Source organism: Hyaena hyaena, unplaced genomic scaffold (assembly GCF_003009895.1).
Source record: "Hyaena hyaena isolate Hyena2069 unplaced genomic scaffold, ASM300989v1 scaffold_851, whole genome shotgun sequence".
Lineage (NCBI taxonomy): Eukaryota > Metazoa > Chordata > Mammalia > Carnivora > Hyaenidae > Hyaena > Hyaena hyaena.
This window is the reverse complement of record NW_024081483.1, coordinates 735,616-756,053: the sequence shown is the minus strand read 5'-3', so window position 1 is coordinate 756,053 and position 20,438 is coordinate 735,616. Positions and strand designations below refer to the sequence as shown.

The 20,438-nt window shown below is 54.3% G+C and overlaps 1 protein-coding gene across 3 annotated transcripts in view; it reads right to left on the bottom strand.

The window, feature by feature from the left end:
- PAPLN (papilin, proteoglycan like sulfated glycoprotein) overlaps positions 1-19,322 on the bottom strand; it is a 34,724-nt gene extending 15,402 nt beyond the window's left edge. For 2 of the 3 annotated variants that reach the window (XR_005525992.1, XM_039219951.1), the window contains exons 1-15: positions 19,259-19,322; positions 16,391-16,450; positions 13,942-14,057; positions 13,090-13,150; positions 12,647-12,749; positions 10,470-10,600; positions 9,607-9,730; positions 9,016-9,096; positions 8,757-8,929; positions 8,510-8,633; positions 7,996-8,122; positions 7,560-7,625; positions 6,772-6,979; positions 6,022-6,204; positions 5,669-5,810 (exon numbers count right to left, since the gene is read on the bottom strand). Coding sequence is in view for 2 of the 3 variants with exons in the window: in XM_039219951.1 (XP_039075882.1) it covers positions 5,669-5,810; positions 6,022-6,204; positions 6,772-6,979; positions 7,560-7,625; positions 7,996-8,122; positions 8,510-8,633; positions 8,757-8,929; positions 9,016-9,096; positions 9,607-9,730; positions 10,470-10,600; positions 12,647-12,749; positions 13,090-13,150; positions 13,942-14,057; positions 16,391-16,444 (1,693 nt within the window). In the remaining variant the exon portion in view is untranslated. The remainder of the gene's footprint in view (positions 1-5,668; positions 5,811-6,021; positions 6,205-6,771; positions 6,980-7,559; positions 7,626-7,995; positions 8,123-8,509; positions 8,634-8,756; positions 8,930-9,015; positions 9,097-9,606; positions 9,731-10,469; positions 10,601-12,646; positions 12,750-13,089; positions 13,151-13,941; positions 14,058-16,390; positions 16,451-19,258) is intronic. The other variant, XM_039219953.1, reaches the window with a different exon arrangement.
- Positions 19,323-20,438: the final 1,116 nt, after the last annotated feature.

Genomic DNA, 20,438 nt, shown 5'->3' with positions numbered 1-20,438 from the left:
ACTTTCTCTGAGGCATGTACCCAAGAGAAATGAAAACACATGCCCACACGGAAACTTATGCATGAGCGTTTATAGTAGTCTTATTCGTTAAGGCCAAAAGGTGGACACAATCCAAATATACATCCACAGATGAATGAATAAGCAGATTGTGACATATCCATGGAATTGTTATCAACCATAGAAAAGATGACATGATGCGTGCTCCACCCTGGATAAGCCTCAAATACATTCTGCTGCGTGGGTGGTTCAGTCGATTAAGCAGCTGACTCTTGATTTCAGCTCAGGTCATTGTGATCTCACAGTCATGGGATAGAGCCCTACGTTGGGTGTAGAGCCCGCTTAAGATTCTCTCTCCCCCCCTCTTCGTGCCCCTCCCCCCCACTGCACTCTCTCTCTCAAAATAAAATTTTAAAATTGAAAAAAAAAAAAAAAAAACCAACATACTGCTGAGTGAAAGGTAGGCATGAAAGATGTAATATCCCTTTTATACAATATATCCGGAACAGGCAAATCCAGAGACAGAAAGCAGATCAGGTTACCCAGGAAGAAGTTAGGGTTAGTGGGGAGTGACTGCTTAAGGGGTACACAGTGTGCTCTTATGGATGATGAAATAATTGAAAACTAGAGGAGAGCGGGTGGTTGTAGAACCTTGTGAGCACACAACACCAAAGTGTACACTCTACAGTGGTTACCTGGATGTTATGTGAATTTCACCTTAATAAAAAAATTCTGTATTAAAAACACTTGTTTAAAAAACACAATTTGATAGATGAAGAGACAGGAGTAAATCATGAAAAAGCATATATAACAAAACAGTAATTATAGAATTTAAGTGCGGGTACATGGCTGCTTGCTATGCAGTTCTTCAACTATTCTGTATGTTTAAAATTCTTCATTAGCCTTCCTCAAAAAATTAAAAATAGGCACCTCAGTGGCTCAGTCCATTAAACATCCAACTTTGGCTCAAGTCGTGATCTCACAGTTCATGAGTTTGAGCCCCACACTGGGTTCTGTGCTGACAGCTCAGAGCCTGGAGCCTGCTTCAGATTCTGTCTCTCTCTCTCTCTCTCTCTCTCTGCCCCTCCCTTGCTCACACTCTGTCTCTCTTGCTCTCAAAAATAAAGATTAAAAAAAATTAAAAATAGAATTGCCACATGACCCAGTAATTCCACTACTATTTACCCAAAGAACACAAAAACACTAATCCAAAAAGACATATGTATCTCTATGTTTATGGCACCATTATTTACAATAGCCAAGATTTGGAAGCAACCTAAGTGTCCACTGACTGATGAATGGATAAAGAAGATTCCACATGCACAATGGAATATCATTCAGCCATAAAAAGAATGAAATCTTGCCATCTGCAACAACATGGATGGATCTAGAGAGTATAATGCTAAGCAAAATAAGAGAAAGACAAATACTCTAGAATTTTACTCCTATGTGGAATTTAAGAAACAAATGAAGGAAAAAGAGAAAGAAAAACTTTTAACCACAGACAACTGACAGCTGCCAGAGGGGAGGTGAGTGGTGAATGGGGGAAACAGGTAAAGGGACTAAGAGCACATTTACCACAATGAGCACTGAGTACAGAATTGTTGAACCGCAACGTGGTATCCTTGGAAATAATGTAACACCATATGTTAAATACACTGGAATTAAACAATAACCAGGCCTGTCTTCCCAGCATGGGGAATTGGAGTCAGGTCCGCTCAGAAATGTGAAACATTTTTTTTTACCATCTAATTGTCCAACTTGGTAAAACTTACAAAAATTATGAATTGTACCATTACAGTGAGAGAATTTTATGGTATATATTTAACCACCTCAGAGTTCTCAAAAAGATTTTTCGTCATAAAATGGAGAAAAACACAAAAGGCCAAGTATGAACAGGAATTTTTTTTTAAATGATGCATAACAGGACTCACCCCAAAACGCGCCTAGTGAAAGGTTCTGAGCTGTGCACTAGCGTGCGCGTGTTGGCGGGTTAGGGGTGGGGGACTTCCTTCTATTTGTCAGTGTGTTTCAAATTTTCCACAATAAGCATATTACCTCATAATGGAACAAAGTTATAAAAAGTAAGTGAAAATTTCATCTCCACATGGACTAGACCTGGCCAGCCCCCAGGGAATATTTAAAAAATAATTTAGGGTTGAAAGGCTCTAGCAGACACGCAGTAAAACCTTCGTTTTCATTTCATCTCCTCTCCCAACTAGGCCAAACCCTGGCGGAAGGCAGACTCCCACTCCCCCCAGTTCCGTCATCTCCTGTGGGCACCCCCAGGACCACAGGCACAGTCCCCAGCCAGCCCTCTGTTGGCTCAATCTGAAAGGCACCTTCCTGCCCAGCTCATCCTGCCCCGGCTCTTCCACCTTTCAGGCTTAACTCGGAGTCCGGGACCCCTTCCTGCGCACCATCTGGGCACCAGGCTCTGCTGGGCAAGTGGCTGGTCCTTCCTTTTCACGGCTCTTGTGAGCGCTTGCGTTTCTGCAGCCTTCTCCCCTCCAGGCTCCCGCTCCAATGGCCTCCACTTTAGACTGTCCTCCTAAAGTAGCTTTCATTGGCTCACTATCCAGTTGCAAAGCTTTCAGTGGCTCCCCTGGGCCTATTTAACAATTTTTTTTCCCCTAAGAGACAGAGACAGCATGAGCAGGGGAGGGTCAGAGAGAGAGGGAGACACAGAATCTGAAACAGCCTCCAGGCTCTGAGCTGGCTGTCAGCACAGAGCCCGGTGCGGGGCTCGAACCCACGAACCATGAGATCATGACTTGAGCTGAAGTCGACACCTAACTGACTGAGCCACCCAGGCGCCCCAGCCTATTTGACAAATTTAATTGCAGCCCTGGCCTGAGGCCCCTCTCCTGCCCCCACGGCCCTCCTGCCACCACCCCCACACCCGCACCCTGGCTGAGGGCTGGTCCTGGGGTCCTGCTGGCCTCTCAGAGCTACTGAGCACTTACAACATGACCACAGTGACCGAGAAACTGAGTTTACATTATTCTAATTAGAATTAATTTAAGTTTAAACTTAAAAACCGATGCTTGATTAACTTACTGGAAAATAATTCAGTATGTTTGGAATGACTTCGGTTAGCGAATCTACTTTTCCAACTATACGTTTTATGAAACCTAAATATAGATCAAGTATGCCAGTGAAATTTTAGCAACTGAATTAAGACATGCTGTGTGAGTGATACATGGAATTTAGAAGATCTTTTTTAATCTTGTGAAAAAAGAGAATGTAAAATATCCTATTCTTAATTTTTTATATTGCTTACATGTTAAAAATATTTAATTGTGCTAAATAAAACATTTAAAATTTATTTTAATATTTACTTTTGAGGGACAGAGGGTGCAACAGAGCACAAGCAGGGGAGGAGCAGAGAGAGAAAGGGAGACACAGAATCCAAAGCAGCCTCCAGGCTCTGAGCTAGCTGTCAGCACAGAGCCCAGCGCAGAGCTCAAATCCACGAACTGTGAGATCATGACCGAGCCAAAGTCAAAAGCTTAACTGACTGAGCCACCCAGGCACCCCCTAAACACTATTTAAATTAAGGAAAATTTTAAGTAATCTTTACACCCAACAACTTGGGGCTTGAACTCACCACCCTGAGATTGAGTCACATGCCCTACCAACAGAGCCAGCTAGGGCACCCTGAATAAAACATTATTTAATATAAATTCACTTATTTCTTTCTACTTTTTAAAGTTCACTTATTTTGAGAGAAAGAGAGAGCACGCAAGCACAAGTGGGGGAGGGGCAGAAAGAGAGTGAGAGACAGAGAGAATCCCGAGCAGGCTCTGCACTAGCAGCGCAGAGCCCAATGCGGGGCTCAAACTCATGAACTGTGGGATCATGACCTGAGCTGAGATCAACAGCCAGACGCCCAACCAACTGTGCCTCCCCCCGGCGCCCCTTCCTTCTACTTTTTAAATGTAATTCTCAGACAATTTTAAATGACAGATGGGGCTCGCCCTCTCTTTCTGCCAGCAAGTGCTATTCTAGAAAGAGAAGGAGCAGAGGCTTCTGCGGGCCTCCCCTGGGCACACCAGTCAGCGCTACAGTGTCAGCAACAGTACCCACACCCCAGAAACCACCTAAGTTCTAACTTCCCACCCACCACGGACTTCGGTGGAGAAATCACGAGACAAGGAAACGTTCACACACTAAATGGCTTCAAGGGGAAAAGCACACACGAAACCCCACACACAAAAGGAGGGAATGCACTAGACTTATCCCACTGAAGCATGGGAATCAAGGCAATTCCACTGGTCTATATGCTGCTTTCTTAATGTCTTCAAATTTTCTACAACGAACATAGATTTTTTTTTTATGTTTTATTTATTTTTGAGAGACAGCGCAAGCAAGGGAGGGTCAGAGAGAGAGGGAAACACAGAATCTGAAGAGAGGCTCCAGGCTCTGAGCCAGCTGTCAGCATAGAGCCTGACGTGGCACTCGAACCCACGAACTGGGAGATCATGACCTGAGCCAAAGTCAGACACTTAACCGACTGAGCCACCCAGGCGCCCTGATTATTTTTATAAAAATAGCAATGAAGGTTATTTCTCTTACACTTCAACCTGGCCTGAAATGCTTTCTGTTTTCTTCCTTTCTACCTATGTGAATGCCTTTCCAGGGCAGGCTCGGGGCCACCTCTTCTAGGAAGGCATCCATGGCTCCAGGAGGCTGGACTCACAGAAACTTGAGGACCTTCCTGCTCATGCACCACGAAGCCCAGGCCAGGCTGAGGCACCCCAGGAGCCTGGCCCAGGGGGCCCCCACGGCCTCACCACCACTACTATTGACCCTTTGCTTATCAAGCTCTGGGTGTTCAGACACAGTGCCAAGTTACCACCATAAGAAAAAGCACTCTTATTAACCCCATTGTACAGATGGGCAAACGGAGAATCAGAGAGGAGAGCCACGTGGTTGGTCAGCAACAGAGTTGAGATTTAAACTCAGGTTAGCTGCTAACTCCAGACAACTTGTTCTTAGTCGCTGTGCCATGTGCCTCCCTTGGAAATCTACCATCGTGGCTCTCGGGGCCCTCACCACTAGCACATCGGGGCCAAACACACCTTCCTGCAGTATCAGAAGCCCACCACCCCCACTCACCCCCTCCCAGCTGAGCCCCAACCCACACTCTTCCTCATCCTCACACCAAGCAAGTACTGCCTTCTGGGCCCTTTGTCCTGCAGCTCCTCGTACCTGGGACATCTTTCCCAGGCTGGATGGGGGGAAGGGAAAGGGAAACCCAGGGCAGGAGCAGTATGTGCGGACACTCTTTCCTGGACCACCTCCCTCCTCTGCACTCAATCACTCAGTCATTCGATAAAAATGCACCAAATACCCACCCTTCGTGATAAGTTCGGGGGGGAGGGTATAAACAGGAATAAGGAAGCCATATACAATCACTGCAGCCCAAGGAAATGAACCCGAGAGTGACGGTAGTTACGTGGGCTTTGGGGGTGGGAGGAGGACACGGCCTCTGATGGGGAAACAGGGCAGATCACAAGGCTGCACAGAGTTCTAGGCTTCAGCAGACGGAGCCCCAGGAGCCCTGTGGGTGCCGGCCGTGGCACAGGAAGTGCTGGCTGGGTCGTGGTGGGGAAGGAGGTCGGGCCAGGCGCACCCCACACCCCCTCTACCCCCACCCCGTCCTCACCTGGAGGGGGGTGGCAGGGCTGTGTGTTACAGGGCTCCACCTCCCCGGGCTTGGGCTGCTGCAGGCTGCCGCAGTGGCTGGGTGGCCCGATGGCACAGACGACCTGGCGCCGCCGAATGCCCGAGCCGCAGCTCTTGGAGCACTGGGACCCGAGGGGTGGGCGTGCAGAGAAAGAACAGGCACACAGAAGGGGAGAGACCCTGAGGCTGGGGGTCCCCACAAGGGAGGGGGGGTGGAAACTGCCTGGTAATGCATGTCAGACCCAAGGATGGTCACGTGTCCGCCTACCTGTGAGACACCCAAGGGACCAGGACTGGGCAGCAGCTACGGACGGGAAGGAGGCGAGTGCTCACTAGACCCCAGGCGCCCACGTGCCAGGCCTGGTCGTTGATGGGGGGACAGTCTCCATGCACACAGGCCTCAGAGGCGGGGGGACGGTCCTCCAAGGAGCATGCTGTGGCGTGGAGCAGGGACCCCTCGTCTCCCCGGCAAGTGACGCTGCGCTTCCGGATCCCAGCACCACAGCTGACAGAGCACTGTAAGGACCAGGCTGTCAGCAGGAGCTTGTCCTCGCCCAGAGGAGCTGTGCCAGGGCAGACAGCTAGAGGCCCACCTGCTGGCACAGAGGGTGGATGGCCCTCTACTGCCCGTATCCTGGGCTCAGAGAAGCCAAGTCACTCTTCCGAGATCACACAGCCTGCTGACACTGAGCCTAGGTACCTCTTCCACATTCCCTCGTTCAAAAGTTGAATGTATGTAATATACGTGCTGGAAGTAGTTGACCAGCAGCCCCAGACAGGGCCAGCTCCTCCCTTGCCCCTAAACAATGGGCTTGGCTGCTCCTTCATGCCAAGGCAGAGCCTTTCCCTAGCCTGGGATCCTGGAGAAGGAGGAAGGGTCCAAGCAGCTGCTCCTAGTCCCCCCCATGGCCACAGCTTCCAAGACCACCCAGCAGGTCACTTTATCTCCTAGGATCTATTTCCACCAGCAGAGATGATGATTCCCAGGGCGGTTCTGCTGCCACCCCAGGCCACCAAGACCCAGCACCTGACTTCCTCCCCTCCCTGCATCCCCGCCACAGCCCCACCGGGCAGGGGCCTCACCTCTCCCCAGGGCTCCACGCTCCAGGATGCACAGCGTTGCAGGTTGCAAGGCCGCGTGGCAGGGGGCTTCCCGGGCAGGCCCGCACACTCGGCCTCCTCAGTGGCCTCCTGGACGCCAGCCCCATCGGACAAGACACAGTAGACAGAGCGGGACTGGGAGCCACCGCCACAGGAGGCTGAGCAGGGCGACCAGGGCCCGGTCTTCCAGCTGGTGGGGCAGGGGGCAGGAATCTGGTCAGGCTGGCCCAGCAGCCGGAGCCCAGGCCCAAGGCAGCACCAGCTCTCACACATAGGAGTGGACTGGGGATCCTCCAACCTGGCCCGTCCTAACATCTAGGCCTGACAAGGGGAGGGGGGAGGGAGGAGGGGGCAGGGCAGAGAGCTCTTCACAAAAGGCCACGCTCTCTACACGCCTTGGTCCCTACACTGAACACTGGTCCCTACAGCACGGAACCTGGCTGCCCGTTTTAGCTTTCCTGTCCTCCCGTGTCCCCCTTTCTCCTTCTCACCAGGCTCCCTGTCGTCCCCAGCCAGACTCCATCGCCTCTGCGTCTGACCTTAGCAGGGGGCATCTCCCAGAGGGGCTGCGCTCACCCACTTGCAGAGTAGTCCCGCCTGGCCCTGAAGCACCAGGACCGGAGGTAAAGGCAGCCCCAAGTGCACCATGCAAAGCCAAGCCCACCACCATCCTGAGAGGCCAGATGCCACCAAGAGGCCAGATGCCACTGAGGCCACGAGGGTGGAAGGACTGCACCAGCGTGGCAGGGAGCCTGTGGCCTGCTGATTACCTGTTCCTGCAGGCACGCTGGGCCCCAGCAAGGTGCCACGCTCTGGGCTGGTGCAGGTAAGAGGTCCTTGGTGCGTGAACAAAGGCATGGTTGATGCCCACAGGCCCTGTGGCCCGATCCCTGGCCCACTTCTTGGCATCTGCCGAGCCAAGTCCCCTGCTGGCTCAGACAGGGCCTCCAGTACCTTTCCCCACTCTCCTACCACCAGCCTGGACATTCTGAGCACTGGGCACACATGCGTGGACAGAACAGCCCTGGATCTCATGCCCTTGCTCCCCCGCCCCCCGTGACAGCTGCCTCTTCCCCACTCTGGCCACAGCTGGAGGGAGCCCTGGACCGACCCAGCTGTTTGCTCAAGTGGCCCAGAGACCACACCGCCTTCCCATCCAAGGGCTCGGGCCCCACCATGGGTGCAGGGGGCTGGCACGGGCCTCACCGTTTGGTCTGTGGACACGGGTGAGTGCTGCAGGGGCGACGGTCAGCCGGCCGCAGCTGGTGCTGGCACATGCGGTCAGGGTAGACCTCGTTGTCAGTGGTGCAGAACACTGGGCGGGACTGGTGACCTGCAGATGCCCGGCCATCATGGCCACGTGGTCGGTCAGCCTTCCCCAAAAGCGTTCTCTGGGCTGGGTATCATTCTGGACACACCCCAAGTGTCATCTTGATTAAATCTCAACTGACCCCCTGGGATTGGTGCCACCCATCATCACCTCCAATTTACAGATGAGGAAACTGAGGTTTGAAGATTATTATCTGCAGGTGATGGAGCCCTGCTTTGACACTCCGAGCCCAGCCTCTGCGGCCACCTTGGGGAAGCCTTCTTTGGTTCTCTTAGCTTAGAAAGGGGGGGGGGCCCTTCATGGAGTCCCTGACCCCTGGGTTTCCTCCAGGTGGCCCCCACAATGTGCAGACATGTCATGTACGTGTCCACCTCCCGGGGCTGCCCTCACCTCCGCCGCACTCGGTGCTGCAGTCGCTCCATGAGCCGTGGCTCCAGTGGAAGCCAGGGCGGGGGCTGCCCAGGGGCAGGTGGTACTCATAGCTGATGCCCGGGTTGGGCTCCTGGCTGAGAAGCTGTGTGGGAAGGTCCTTGCTGAGGCCTGCGCGCAGTGGGGTCCCCCCTCGTGAGCAGGCCAAAAGCCCCCACACCTCGGCCTCTCGGGGACCAGGTGGCCCTGCTCCCTGGCAGCCCCTCACCTCGATGACTAGGGGCTCGGAGGTGGGGCCGCGAGCAAGGAGCCGCTCTGGCGCCAGGTCCCCCTCGGCCCCTCGCTCGTAGTGCAGGACAGTGCTGGCCACAGGCAGGGCCCAGGCTCCTCCGATGGTCCAGTGCCCGTTGAGGTAGTATTCGCCACGGACGCTCTTCACCGCTGCACAGACGTGAGCCGCCCAGTCAGCGGCTGGGGCAGGACCGGCCACCCGGTCACAGCCCAGACTCACCCCAGACCGCACTCACCCAGGAAGTTCCTGCTGGCAGCCGCCTCCTCCACTCGGATGCTGGTGGCCCCCGAGGGAATTATGAGGATCTGGTTGTAGCCTGCAGGGGCAAGGAAACTCAGGGCCAGCCACGCCCTAGCAGCACGGATGGGGTCAGGGACGGGTCAGGGACGGGTCAGGGACAGGTCAGGGACAGGTCAGGGACAGGCAGGGCTGAGCTGCTTGGGGAAGAAGGAGCAGCAGCTCCACAAAGGTGAGAAGGATCGGCAGGCTTGGACGCCCAAACTGACTGGGGGTGGGAGGGGACAGCCGGGGACGGTGGGGGAGGGTCCAGGAGGGGCCTCTGGCTGGAGGCACCATGGGATCACACTGGCTTAGTGGGCAGAGCTCCTTACTATCCTGAGACCACGGGCCCAAGGGAAAGGCTGTGGCCTCCACCCCGAGGCAGGGCCTCTGGCCTTTTAGATCTGACCTGAGTGCCAGACTGGACCTTCTCAGGGCCATGAGGGTGATGCGGATGGTAGGAGACAGGCAAGGCAGGGACAGGTGAGGCAGGGACAGGCAACACACCCTCGTCTCCATGGCCTGTGGGCCCCCAGAAAACCCCCACCTCTGCTGAGGTCATTGGCATCAAAGGTGCCTGTGACGGGGTAGCAGGTGGTGCCATCACCCCCACACTGCAGACACTTGTCCTCCTCCTTTGATGAGTCTAGGTTGTGGTCACAGCCGACGACCTAACGGGCAGAGATGAGGAGGAAATGAAAGAGACCAGAGGGAGTCACAGATCAACCAGGATCCAAACGCTGGTGGCTGGTCCGATCAGGGAAGGATGGGAAGTACTCGTCAGCCATCGAGGCTGAGTAAGATTGGAACCAGCCTGTGGCTGACCACCTACCTCTTCCGCCAGCCCAGCACCCATCTCCCCTCCTCTGGCAACAACACATTTCCCACAGTTTGGACAGAGCCCCCAACAGTGAATGTGGGCAAATCAGTAGGTTCTACGTCTTGCTCAAAGAGAGTGGTTCATGGGAAGCCCTGAGCCAAGATGAGTCAGAGGCAGCCCCAGGTCACTGGAACTCCTGGGAAGAGGGCACCCTTTCCAGCTAGAGCTTGGAGCCGCTGGTGGCCGTGCACACACCTCAGCAGTCTCATCAGGCACCTGCAGTCAACCAGCCCATCCCTCGATGGTTATTTTCCCCCCTTTGTCAATTTTAGTTGCGTTTCTGTGACTTGCCACTCAGAGGGTTGCTCTTATCATGGCACTCGAGTTCTTGAAGGGCAAAGGTGAGAAGGTCATAGGGCATCTACGATGCAAAGACACCTTAGAAGCTGGTCATGGGAAGACATCAAGCTCATGAGAGCCACTGGCCCTGCTAGTGTGGGGCAGGAGGACATCCTGCAATAAGCCCAAGGCCAGGATGGGCAGCAGCGGGGAGGGGGAGCAGGTGGGAGATGGGCAGGGGCTCAACTCACCCGGCAACCGCCCTCCACGCACACATCCCGTTTGCCAGGCTCACAAGGTGTCCCATCCACGACAGCCTCCCTGTGCTTGTAGTAGAAGTTCTCCCCCTTGGGAATGCAGTTCAGTTCACACTTGTTCGGGGCTGAGCAGGCAAAGGGGAAAGCTGAGATCCCAAGCAAGCATCAAGTACTACCCCGGAAACAGGGAAGCATGGGCAGAGGCCAGAAGCACACAAATGGTGGCAGAGAAAGAAAGCCCTCGAAGCGGCTCCCCCAGCAGCTCAGAATCCCACCCCACCCCCAGGGAGAAGGGACGGCCACAGAACTGTTGCATCCCTGGGGATCAAGCTGAAGAAAAACCCCAAGGTAAGGAAAAGGCAGCCGCTTGAAGAGGTCTACCCCATCCTTATAGACAAGCCCATGTGTTAACAATCAGCTATTCTAAGTAAATTATTCATAGAATACTATGCATGTTGACTACTCTATAAAGAATTACAAATGGGGCGCCAGGGTGGCTCAGTCAGTTTCGGCTCAGGTGATGATCTCACAGGTTCGTGGGTTCGAGCCCCACGTCGGGCTCTGTGCCAACAGCCCGCTCAGAGCCTGGAGACTGTTTCCAATTCTGTGTCTCCCTCTCTCTCTGACCCTCCCCTGCTCATGCCATCTCTCTCTCAGAAGTAAATAAAACTTTAAAAAAATTAAAAAAAGAATTATGAAGACTATGTGGTAATTACGAGGATGCTTATACCACACGATGCAAAATGGTGCTATGTAATAACTATAAATGTGTAAACGTATATATAGAAAAAATGTGAAAAATGCTAAAATGGAATGCTAGACCAAGCCTGTGAAACAACAAAGAAGGCATCCCTTGAATGACCCTTTCTAACCTTTCCTCTGTGTTCCAATTTTTTTTTCTTTTTAAGAAATTTTTTAAACTTTTTTTACTTGAGGGGTTCAGAGCCTGGGGCCTGCTTGGGATTCTGTGTCTCCCTCTCTCTCTGCCCCTCCCCTACTTGTGCTCTGTATTGGTCTCCTAAAAATAAATAAATGTAAAAAAATCTTTTTTTAAACGTTTATTTGAGAGAGACAGAGAAGGAGACAGAGAATCCTAAACAGACTCCATGCTGTCAGCTCAGACCCCACTGCAGGGCTCCAACCCACAAACCCCGAGATCACAACCTGAGCTGAAATGAAGAGTTGGACGCTTAATACACTGAGCCACCCAGGTGCCCCTCTACTTTTCTATGATATGGATATATTTAAATTACTCAGGCAGAGCAAATAATGCCAACAGGCTCCCCTGGGGCCACTCCTCTAGCCAAGACCCTCTTCCCCATCCCTTGGCACACACAGGATATAAATGTTCATGGATTCGGAATCCAGAGTGTCATACTTTTCAGGAGTCATTAGCAATGAGCAGTGAACACTAACACTCAGCAGGATTAGCCTAAGGAATCTTATGACTCCTTTACAATGTTTCTATTACGTACCTGTGTTTTTTTTTTAATTTTTAATGTTTATTTATTATTGAGAGAGACAAAGCATGAGCATGGGAGGGGCAGAGAGAGGGGGAGACGCAGAATCCCCCTCTCTGCTCTGTCAGCACAGAGCTCCAGGCGGAGCTCGAACTTATAAACCGCGAGATCATGACCGGAGCTGAAGTCAGAAGCTTAACCGACTGAGCACTCAGGCCTGGCCCCTGTACGTGTGTTTTTTTCTGAAACTGTATTTCTCTAAAAATTAATCACTCTCCTCAAAGCTATTCCGAGCGAGCCCTTGGGCGCCAGAGATCCTGGGTAAATGGATTCGTGCCACACCAAGGCCCTTGCGGCCCCAGCGCAGTTTCCCCAACGCCCCGAGGCTTCTGCGCACCGCGAGGAATACTTCCGGAGCAGGCCAAACAAAGCCAGGCCCAAAATAGCAAGGACGTGGCCTAGTGGCTTCGCTTGAAAAAGCAGAGATGGAGGGCCGCCTGCTGTTGCGTTGCGGTGGGCACGTGCTGGGAGAACGGTGACCCCGTGGGGTGTTTTTTGTTTTTTTTTAAATGTACTTGACAGAGCATCTACAGTACGGTAGTAAAATCGTGTAACAGAAAATCAAGTGTCCAGAAGGGTTCCCAAACAGGTGGGGCGCAGCACAGAGCAGGGCAGGGTGCAGCAGCAGGGGCGCGGGGGACGCCCACTTACCCCCGTAGTAGGGCAGCCACTTGTAACGCTTTCCCTGGAAGTCCTGGCCATCGAACTGGGAGCACTGCTCCGCCCGGAAGTCCCTGGCCCCGGCGGGGCAGCTCTGCGGGGGGGCCAGGGAGGAAGGGAGGGGGCCGGTGGGCGCTTCTCCCCCCCCATCCGCCCCCTCGCCACGCCCCCTAGCGGCTCGGGGCGGCTCCTGAGCGCCTCCTTGCTGGGGCTTTGGGCTGCTCTAGGGGAGGCCGTCATTTGGGGTGTGGGGTGAACAAGAGGCTCCCACAGCCCAGGATGCGCACCAGCGGGAGGTCGCCCCCAGGACTGGGAAGTCAGCCGGGTAGGGGGTCCCCCCAGGATGCGCACCAGCGGGAGGTCGCCCCCAGGACTGGGAAGTCAGCCGGGTAGGGGGTCCCAGAAGCTGGTGCCCCCACTCCTGGGGCCTTTACCTCAGTGCGGCAAGAGCGGTGGCTCCGGACAGGACCCACGCAGCTGGAGCCTCCATCTCTCCTGAGGAGGAGAGCACCGGGAAGGCCGGACCCCGCCAACCAACACCCTCTCCTCCTCCCGGGGCTCCCCCGCAGGCGGAGGAGGGACGTCCGCGCGCACACGCACGGTTCCCCAGGTAGTGATGAGCTCCGAGCTTATACTTGGAAGAAGCTGGACTCAGCAGTCTATTCTGAACTGTCTCTAAGTCGGGGCTACTCTGCCTCTTAAAGCAAATTTCCAAAGAATCAAATTCTGCCTTTGGAGATAAAATAAGATGTAAAACGCACATCTGGAAAGGCTATTCTGCAATTTAAGGAGTATAGGTTTATAAGGTGCTTAAAATAATAGCTCATATAATAACTCATGTCTCTTCGTCTTCACACAAGGTTCTCAGGAATAGGAAAGTAACCCACCGACAGGAAAAGGGTCACCCCCTTGTTCTGTGCCCCACCCGCCACAGCACCTATCAGGGTGCAGGGCACATGAGTGCTTGATCCCTCACTTATTACAGTGGGAGACACGTATACTTAAATAGGCTGCAGGTGGAGAAAACGCACAGGTTAGCAATTGTTGACGATCGTTCACTAATTCACCAATTTACTGCACCTGCTGCGTGAAGCTCTGGGAACGACTCAGGCGTGTGAGGCAGGTGTGTCTAGTTCCCCTGAAATAAGGCTGATTGTGGGACTCAGAGTGAAAGTACGTGGGGAATGACTTCATTCCAAATATTCCACCAATGCTGTCCCAGAACAAGCCTATTGCTCAGTACCAGCGGACTCCCTGACCAGCCTGGCCCCGGCCAGCCTCCCTACCTCTGGGAGTAGCAGGGGCGCTCCCGGAAGCTGATGCCCCCTCCGCAGGTCCTGCTGCAGGGGCTCCAGCTGCCCCAGGGACCCCAGGGGTCACTCTGCCGCCTCACCTTGGGAGCCTGGAGGAAAAGACACGCTGAGGAGTGTGAGTCACTCAGAGGCCCCCCACAAGGGCACTGGGGCTCCCCGGAGGGCCCCTGCCTAAACACATTCCCATTTCTCACCTTGGGAGCCAAGCCCTTCAAGGACTCCGGGCCCCCCAAACATTCATTTACAGAATCCGCCAGCTTTCCCCATAAGGGGTCAGGAGCCTTACACACACGCCCTGGCCCCTTGGAACCAGCACCCACGAAGCAGACATCCACTTGCCGGGCAGGCGGGAGGGAGGGACCAAGCCTGCCAGATCTTAGAGCCGGGCTATCTACCCCTCCCCGCCGTCTCCCCGAGGAAAGAAAGCACATTTGGCTTCAGCCACGGGCAGCACAGGCACGTTTTGTTTCTCTATAATTACTCAAGCCACGAGCTGATGGTGTGGAGCCAGGATAAGCGGGTCCAGCCCACCCTCCCACTGGCCTGTCTTCACCTGCTCCTGCTCTCAGTACCCAGCCTTTCCGCCTCTGACTCTCCTCTCCCAGGGCAATGTGGGCACCCCCTTTCCTGCTGCGCTCTTTCCAGGGCTGTGCTGTGCAGGGGCGGGTGTGAGAGAAGGTGTGAGTGGGTGGAAATGGAGGCAGAGGAAACCACCCCTGACCAGCCTGGGGTTGACAGGCGGCGATGGCGACGGGGCGTGGTGGCCAGGGTGCATATCCGCTTTACTCCTCCCTAACCCCTGTCAGCACTGAGAAGGGCCAAGAAGCACCTGGGGACCCCATGGTGGCTGTGCCCTCAGTGGGGCCAGAAACAGGAGGCAGCTGAGCTGGGGGCGTGCAGTGGAGGGGCAGAGGAGAGTTCTAGGCCCCACCTGAGCTCACACGGTGTGGGTAGGAGGCAGGAAAAGGTTACTCAGGTGTTCCTAAGGCAGAAGGCATCTAGTAGGACCCAGGTCGTTTTGTACACCTTGACTCAGTTCACCTGCACAATAACCCAAGGGTGGTCATTATAACCCCCCAGTTAAAGGGGATCTAAGGCCTGATGATTTGCTTACGGTCACACAATTGTTAGGGGGTGGCTCTGGGTTCCGTCCTGGAGTCTTGACATGGGCACCGTAGTCCCTAAACCTGAGAGGTGGCTTCATGCAGCCAGGCACGAGGGAAAGCCCATGCCAAGGATCTCACGGTGTGATGTTTAGGGAGCAAGGACCATGGGGTGGCCGAGGTGACTGTGGGTAGCTGGCCTCTAGCCCACCCATCTCTCTGTGGCCAGTGCCATGTGAATGGGGCTTTGGAGAAGTGCCCGCTGGCCACCATGGCCATCCACCCCTGCCTGGCCCTGCCCCCTCCATCCTCAATTCACACTCTACAGAGGCAGCATTTCCCCTCCTCCCCAAGGACTGCCCGTCTCACCTCCCCCCCACCCCAGTGAAGAGCTCTCCGGGGACAGCATGGGACCTGGCTGCTTCTGTGCCCTCCACCCTGTCAATGCCAGCAGAAGCCTGGCAGGAGCAGCGCCAGTGCCAAGCCCCGCTCTGTGGCCCCTCCCCTCCCTGGAGGTGGTGGGTCCTGCCACCTAGAAGATTTATCCTATAACCTCAAGCCCCCAGGCTTGTTCTCCAGGGATCTTTGTTCTTTAGACCCTGATACCAAAACAGCTACTCCCATCACCAGCTGGCTCCTGTGCCCTCTAAATTTGCACTAACGCAGTATCCATGAACCCCGTGTGGCCATTTAAGTTCATTAAAATCAAACCAAAGAAAAAACTTAGTTCTTCTGCTGCACTAGCCACATTTCATGTGCTCGGTAGCCACAGAACCAAGTGTCTATCTTGCTGGACAGCACAGATTCAGAACATTTTTGTCATCTCAGAAAGGTCTGTGGGCCATCCTGCCCTGGGTGCTGCCCCCAGTGAGGAGGAATGACTGGCACCCGCGAACCTCTAGGCACAGTCAGGCCGACGGGCAGACTGCAGAGGGGACGCGCCATCTAGCCTGCACCTTGGCTCCAGCCAGCACTGCCCCCTCCCCTTCCTCCCACCTTGGAAGGCTACCTAGGAGAGGCCTCGGGTGCAAGCATTAGGGTGTCCCCAGCAGCTTCTGAAGGGGGAGGGCGGTGGCAAGTTGCCTGCAAACTGCCCCCTGCAGCCCCAGCGGCCAGTTCTAGGTACCTTGACCAGACTCTTTCAAAGTCCCATCAGTTTTTGAAAGAATTTCGTTGTCGTTGTTGTTGGCCCTCCCTGCAGGGACAGGGAGCCCCAAGCTGCAGGGGGGAGGCTGCTCCCGGGTCCTAAACCCTGGGGCATTCCCCACCCCCATCCCTGCTCCCAAACTGGGAGCCTGGCCAGGTAGGGACGCACTCACCGAGGACCCAGGTGCCGGGGCCAGAAGCAGGGGCACCAGAAGGAGCAGCCGCATCTCAGCCTGTGGGAGAGGCAGGGGTCAGGACCCTTCATGGGCGGGCCAGGGCGCATCCCTTCCTCCCCGTTGCCCACAGGTGACCTCAGAGCCGCAGGGGGACCAGAGGGAAGGCCATGGGGCACAGGCACTCACGTGGGGCGGGAAGCCTACAACTCGCTTCTAAAAGTTCAAGAGCACCTTCTTTCAGGATTCAAAGAAGAAAAGAGAGGGCAATTAACAATACTTGTTTGAGGGGTGCCTGGGTGGCTCAGTGCCTTGAGGGCTGTTCGAATCTTGGCTTCCGCTCATGTCAAGATAATCATGTTCGTGAGATGGAGCCCCAGGGAGGGCTCTGCGGTGACAGCACAGAGCCTGCTTGGGACTCGCTCTCTCCCCCTCTCTCTGGCTCTTCCTCTCTCCCACAATAAATATTTAAAAATACTTCTTGTTAAATGATCGCTTCTGAATCAACACAATCACCTCACTGTTTTTAATTTAGCCAGAGACTGCTTTTTAAATTTTTGTTTTGTTTTTTGAGAGAGAGAGTGAGAATGAGTCGGGGAGGGGCAGAGAGAGGAGAGCAAGAATCCCAAGCAGGCCCCGCGCTCTCAGCATATGAGCTGCATGCTACACCGACTGGGCCACCCAGGCGCCCCAAGAGATTGCTTTTTAAAAACCCGTTACGCCAATTGTTTCTAAAACTTGTTAATATAGGGGCGCCTGGATGGCTCAGTCAGTAGAGCATGTGACTCTCGCTCTCAGGGTTCAGAGTTTGAGCCCCACCATTAGGTGTAGAGATTACTTAAAAATAAAATCTTAAAAAAAAATAAATACAACTTTTTAAAAAGAAATTCTCTGAGGGGCACCTTGGTGGCTCAGTCAGTTAAGTGCCCGACTTGGGCTCAGGTCACGATCTCCAGGTTTGTGAGTTCAAGCCCCAAAGAATCAGGCTCTGAGCTCAGAGCCTGCTTCTGATCCTCTGTCTCCCTTTCTCTTCTCCTCCCCCGCTCATGCTCTCTCTGTCTCTGGCTCTCAAAAATAAACATCTTTAAAAGTTGCATTAAAAAACTCTCCAAAGATGCTTTTAAAACTCATATGCTTTAAAAATGTCAATTGTAATCCTACTGTAAACCCAAGCCAGCATTTCTCTGCACAAGTAGGCCCCACAACGTGTGTGTGTGTGTGTGTGTGTGTGTGTGTCTGACTATGCGGTGTGGCGTCTGAGTGTGCACAATGAGTGCAGTGTGTGCACATGTCCAACACAGGGTGTGTAGCATGTGCGTGCAAACAGGGTGTGTGCAGTGCGGTGTGTGTGTTCTGTCTGTGCACCATATGTGTGCATGTGTGTGCATGTCACTGTATGGGAGAATGACATAAGCAATTTGCTCCTTCAGTACAAAACATTATGCGAGTACTGACTTGTAAGTTTAAATTTACAAATCTGTAATTCTACCAACGTTCTATTTTTTTTTTTTTTAGCATAAAATGACTTCATTTCACAAGGACAAAACAGAGCACACACAAGCCAAGTTCAGCAAAATTTAACCTGGCACGTTCACCGACGTACATGCTTCATTAATTTAGCACAAACACTGATTTATTTAGTCATTATTTTCATAGTCAAATCAAGAGGTTCCTGGGGCTCGCAGCAGGAGGGTGGGTAGGGGGTACTGCCTCCTCTCCCCACACCCCAGCGCCCCACAGCTCCTGTAGCAGCAGCATGCGGGAGGGGTGGCACCAGTTGCTCTGTGAGTCCTGTTCTAGGGCTAATGACAAGATTAGTGTCAGGGCGGGATGCGTCTCTAAAGCCAACTGCCTTAAGAGGTGGAGGTGAGCAGAGCCAAGACAGAGACTGAAGGAAAGACAGAAGACTTGACTTATAATTGCTACCAGGTTCTACTACCACTGCTACAATTACACTAGATCAAGACGCACATATGCAATCCCAGGGTCCAGAAAGCCTGGAAGGCTATTTCAATTCACTTGAGAGAAAAACACAAAGACCAGCCCTGGGTGCTGGGCACCGGACTACACCGCGGGGCTCCCCCAGCTGCCTGAGGGCAGGGCCCCCTGCACACCCAGCGGACAGTGGGGGCTCCTTTCGCGCTGTTTGCCTGAGGAACTCAGCGGTGCTGGACCAGGGCCGAAGGAAGCGGAGGCCGAGCGGGTCTGCGCCTCATCGCGGGGACTGGCCCCGCGACCCGTGCCTGGGGTCCTTGCGCGCCAGGCGCCGCATATGCGCACGAGTCCCCAGCGGATGCGGAGAGCCCCCTCCCCCCGCCCCGCCCCGCCCCGGCCCTTCCGGCGCGAGACCCTTCCCCGTCGGCCGCCCACGCAAGAATCTTCCCCGCGTCGGTCACCAGGAGGCGCCCGCGGCCCGCAGTCCCAGCCCGGGGACGTGCCCGCGCCCCCCACCCGCCTGGGAACGCGCGGGCGCAGCCCCCCAGAGTGGAAAGGTGACCTTCCCACGCGAGGCGCCAGGGCCACCGGGCACGTGTTCGCCCTGGCGGCACCTCCGGGAGGGGCATGCTCGGTCTCCGGGTGCGGGAAAGGCGTCCCACCGAGGCAAGGTCTGAGGGGGCGGGCGGCGTCTGCGCGGGGCTCCGGCCGCGTCCGTCCGCTGAGCAGTAGCCACCTGTGGCTCCCGGCCGTCTCCTGCCCGCCGGTGACCTCCCAGCCCCGCCCGCGGACAGAGTCGGAGGCGGGGTCTCCTCCTGGACCCCCCACTTCCTCCAGTACCGCTCTTCCTGCGGGCCAGGCGGGGCACGTTCCTGCAGCAGCCCCGGAGCGAGCCGCCCCTGTCCCCGGGTCACCAACCGTCCGTTTTCATACCTGGGTCTCCGGGCGCGCGGGGCCCGCAGCGCCGCTCCGTCGGTGCCCGCCCTGGGAATGAGAGGTTGGCCTGGCGGCGCGGAACGCCTGCGGAGGCTGGCTGGCTTCTCCCCGCCCCATCTTCCCCCAGCCAGCCCTGCATACACCCATCCCCAATCCCAGTGGAGAGACCCCCCCCCCCGCCCCCGCCCTCCCGCGCTGTGACCGGTGCTGCATCCCCTTGGGTCTGGGCCAGAGCTTGGCTTGCCCTCCATTGTGATTATTCTCTTGGGCGGGCACCAGTCACCACCCCAGTCCCACTTCCTCTAAGCCGTCCATCTCTCTGTCATCCCCCTCCACGCCCACCTTACATACAGCACACTTCTGTGTCCAGCTGTCTGCTTGTCTTCCACCCTTGAATTCTGTACAAGCAGACCTCGCTTTATTGTGCCTCGGTTGGGTTGTTGGTTTGGGAGGGTTGAGGGTTTTTTGTTGTTGGGTGGGGTTTTTTGGTTGTTTTTTGTTTTTTGTTTGTTTTTGTTTTTTGCAATTTGCTTTATTGCACTTTATTGCATTTTTTACAAAGTGAAGGTTTGTGGCAACCCTGCCTAGCACAAGTCTGTTGGCCCCATTTTTCCAACAGTATTTGCTCACTTTATGTCATGTGTTGGTAATTCTTGCAATATTTCAAAATTTTTCATTACAATATGCTATGGTGATCAGTGATCAGTGGTTATGATGCCCTGAAAGCTCAGATGATGGTTAGCATTTTTCATCAATAAAGTCTTTTTAATTAGAAAAATTGTTTTTTGAGGGGCACCTGGCTGGCTCAGTTGGTAGAGTATGCGGCTTCTTTAAAAAAAAGTATTATTTATGTTTGTATGTATTTTGAGGAGTGGGGGGTGGGGCAGAGAGAGGAGGAGGAGGAGGAGGAGGAGGAGGAGAGAGAATCCCAAGCAGGCTCTGTGCTGTCAGTGCAAAGCCCCAAGTGGGGTGGGGCTTAAACTCAAACTGTGAGATCACGACCTGAGCTGAACCCAAAAGTCAGATGCTTAACCCACTGAGCATGAGACTCGATCTCAGGGGTTGTTAGTTCGAGCCCCATGTTGGACATACAGTTCACTTTAAAAACATTAGTTTTTTAGGAGCACCTGGATGGGTCATTCGGTTAAGCATCCGACTTCAGCTCATATCATGATCT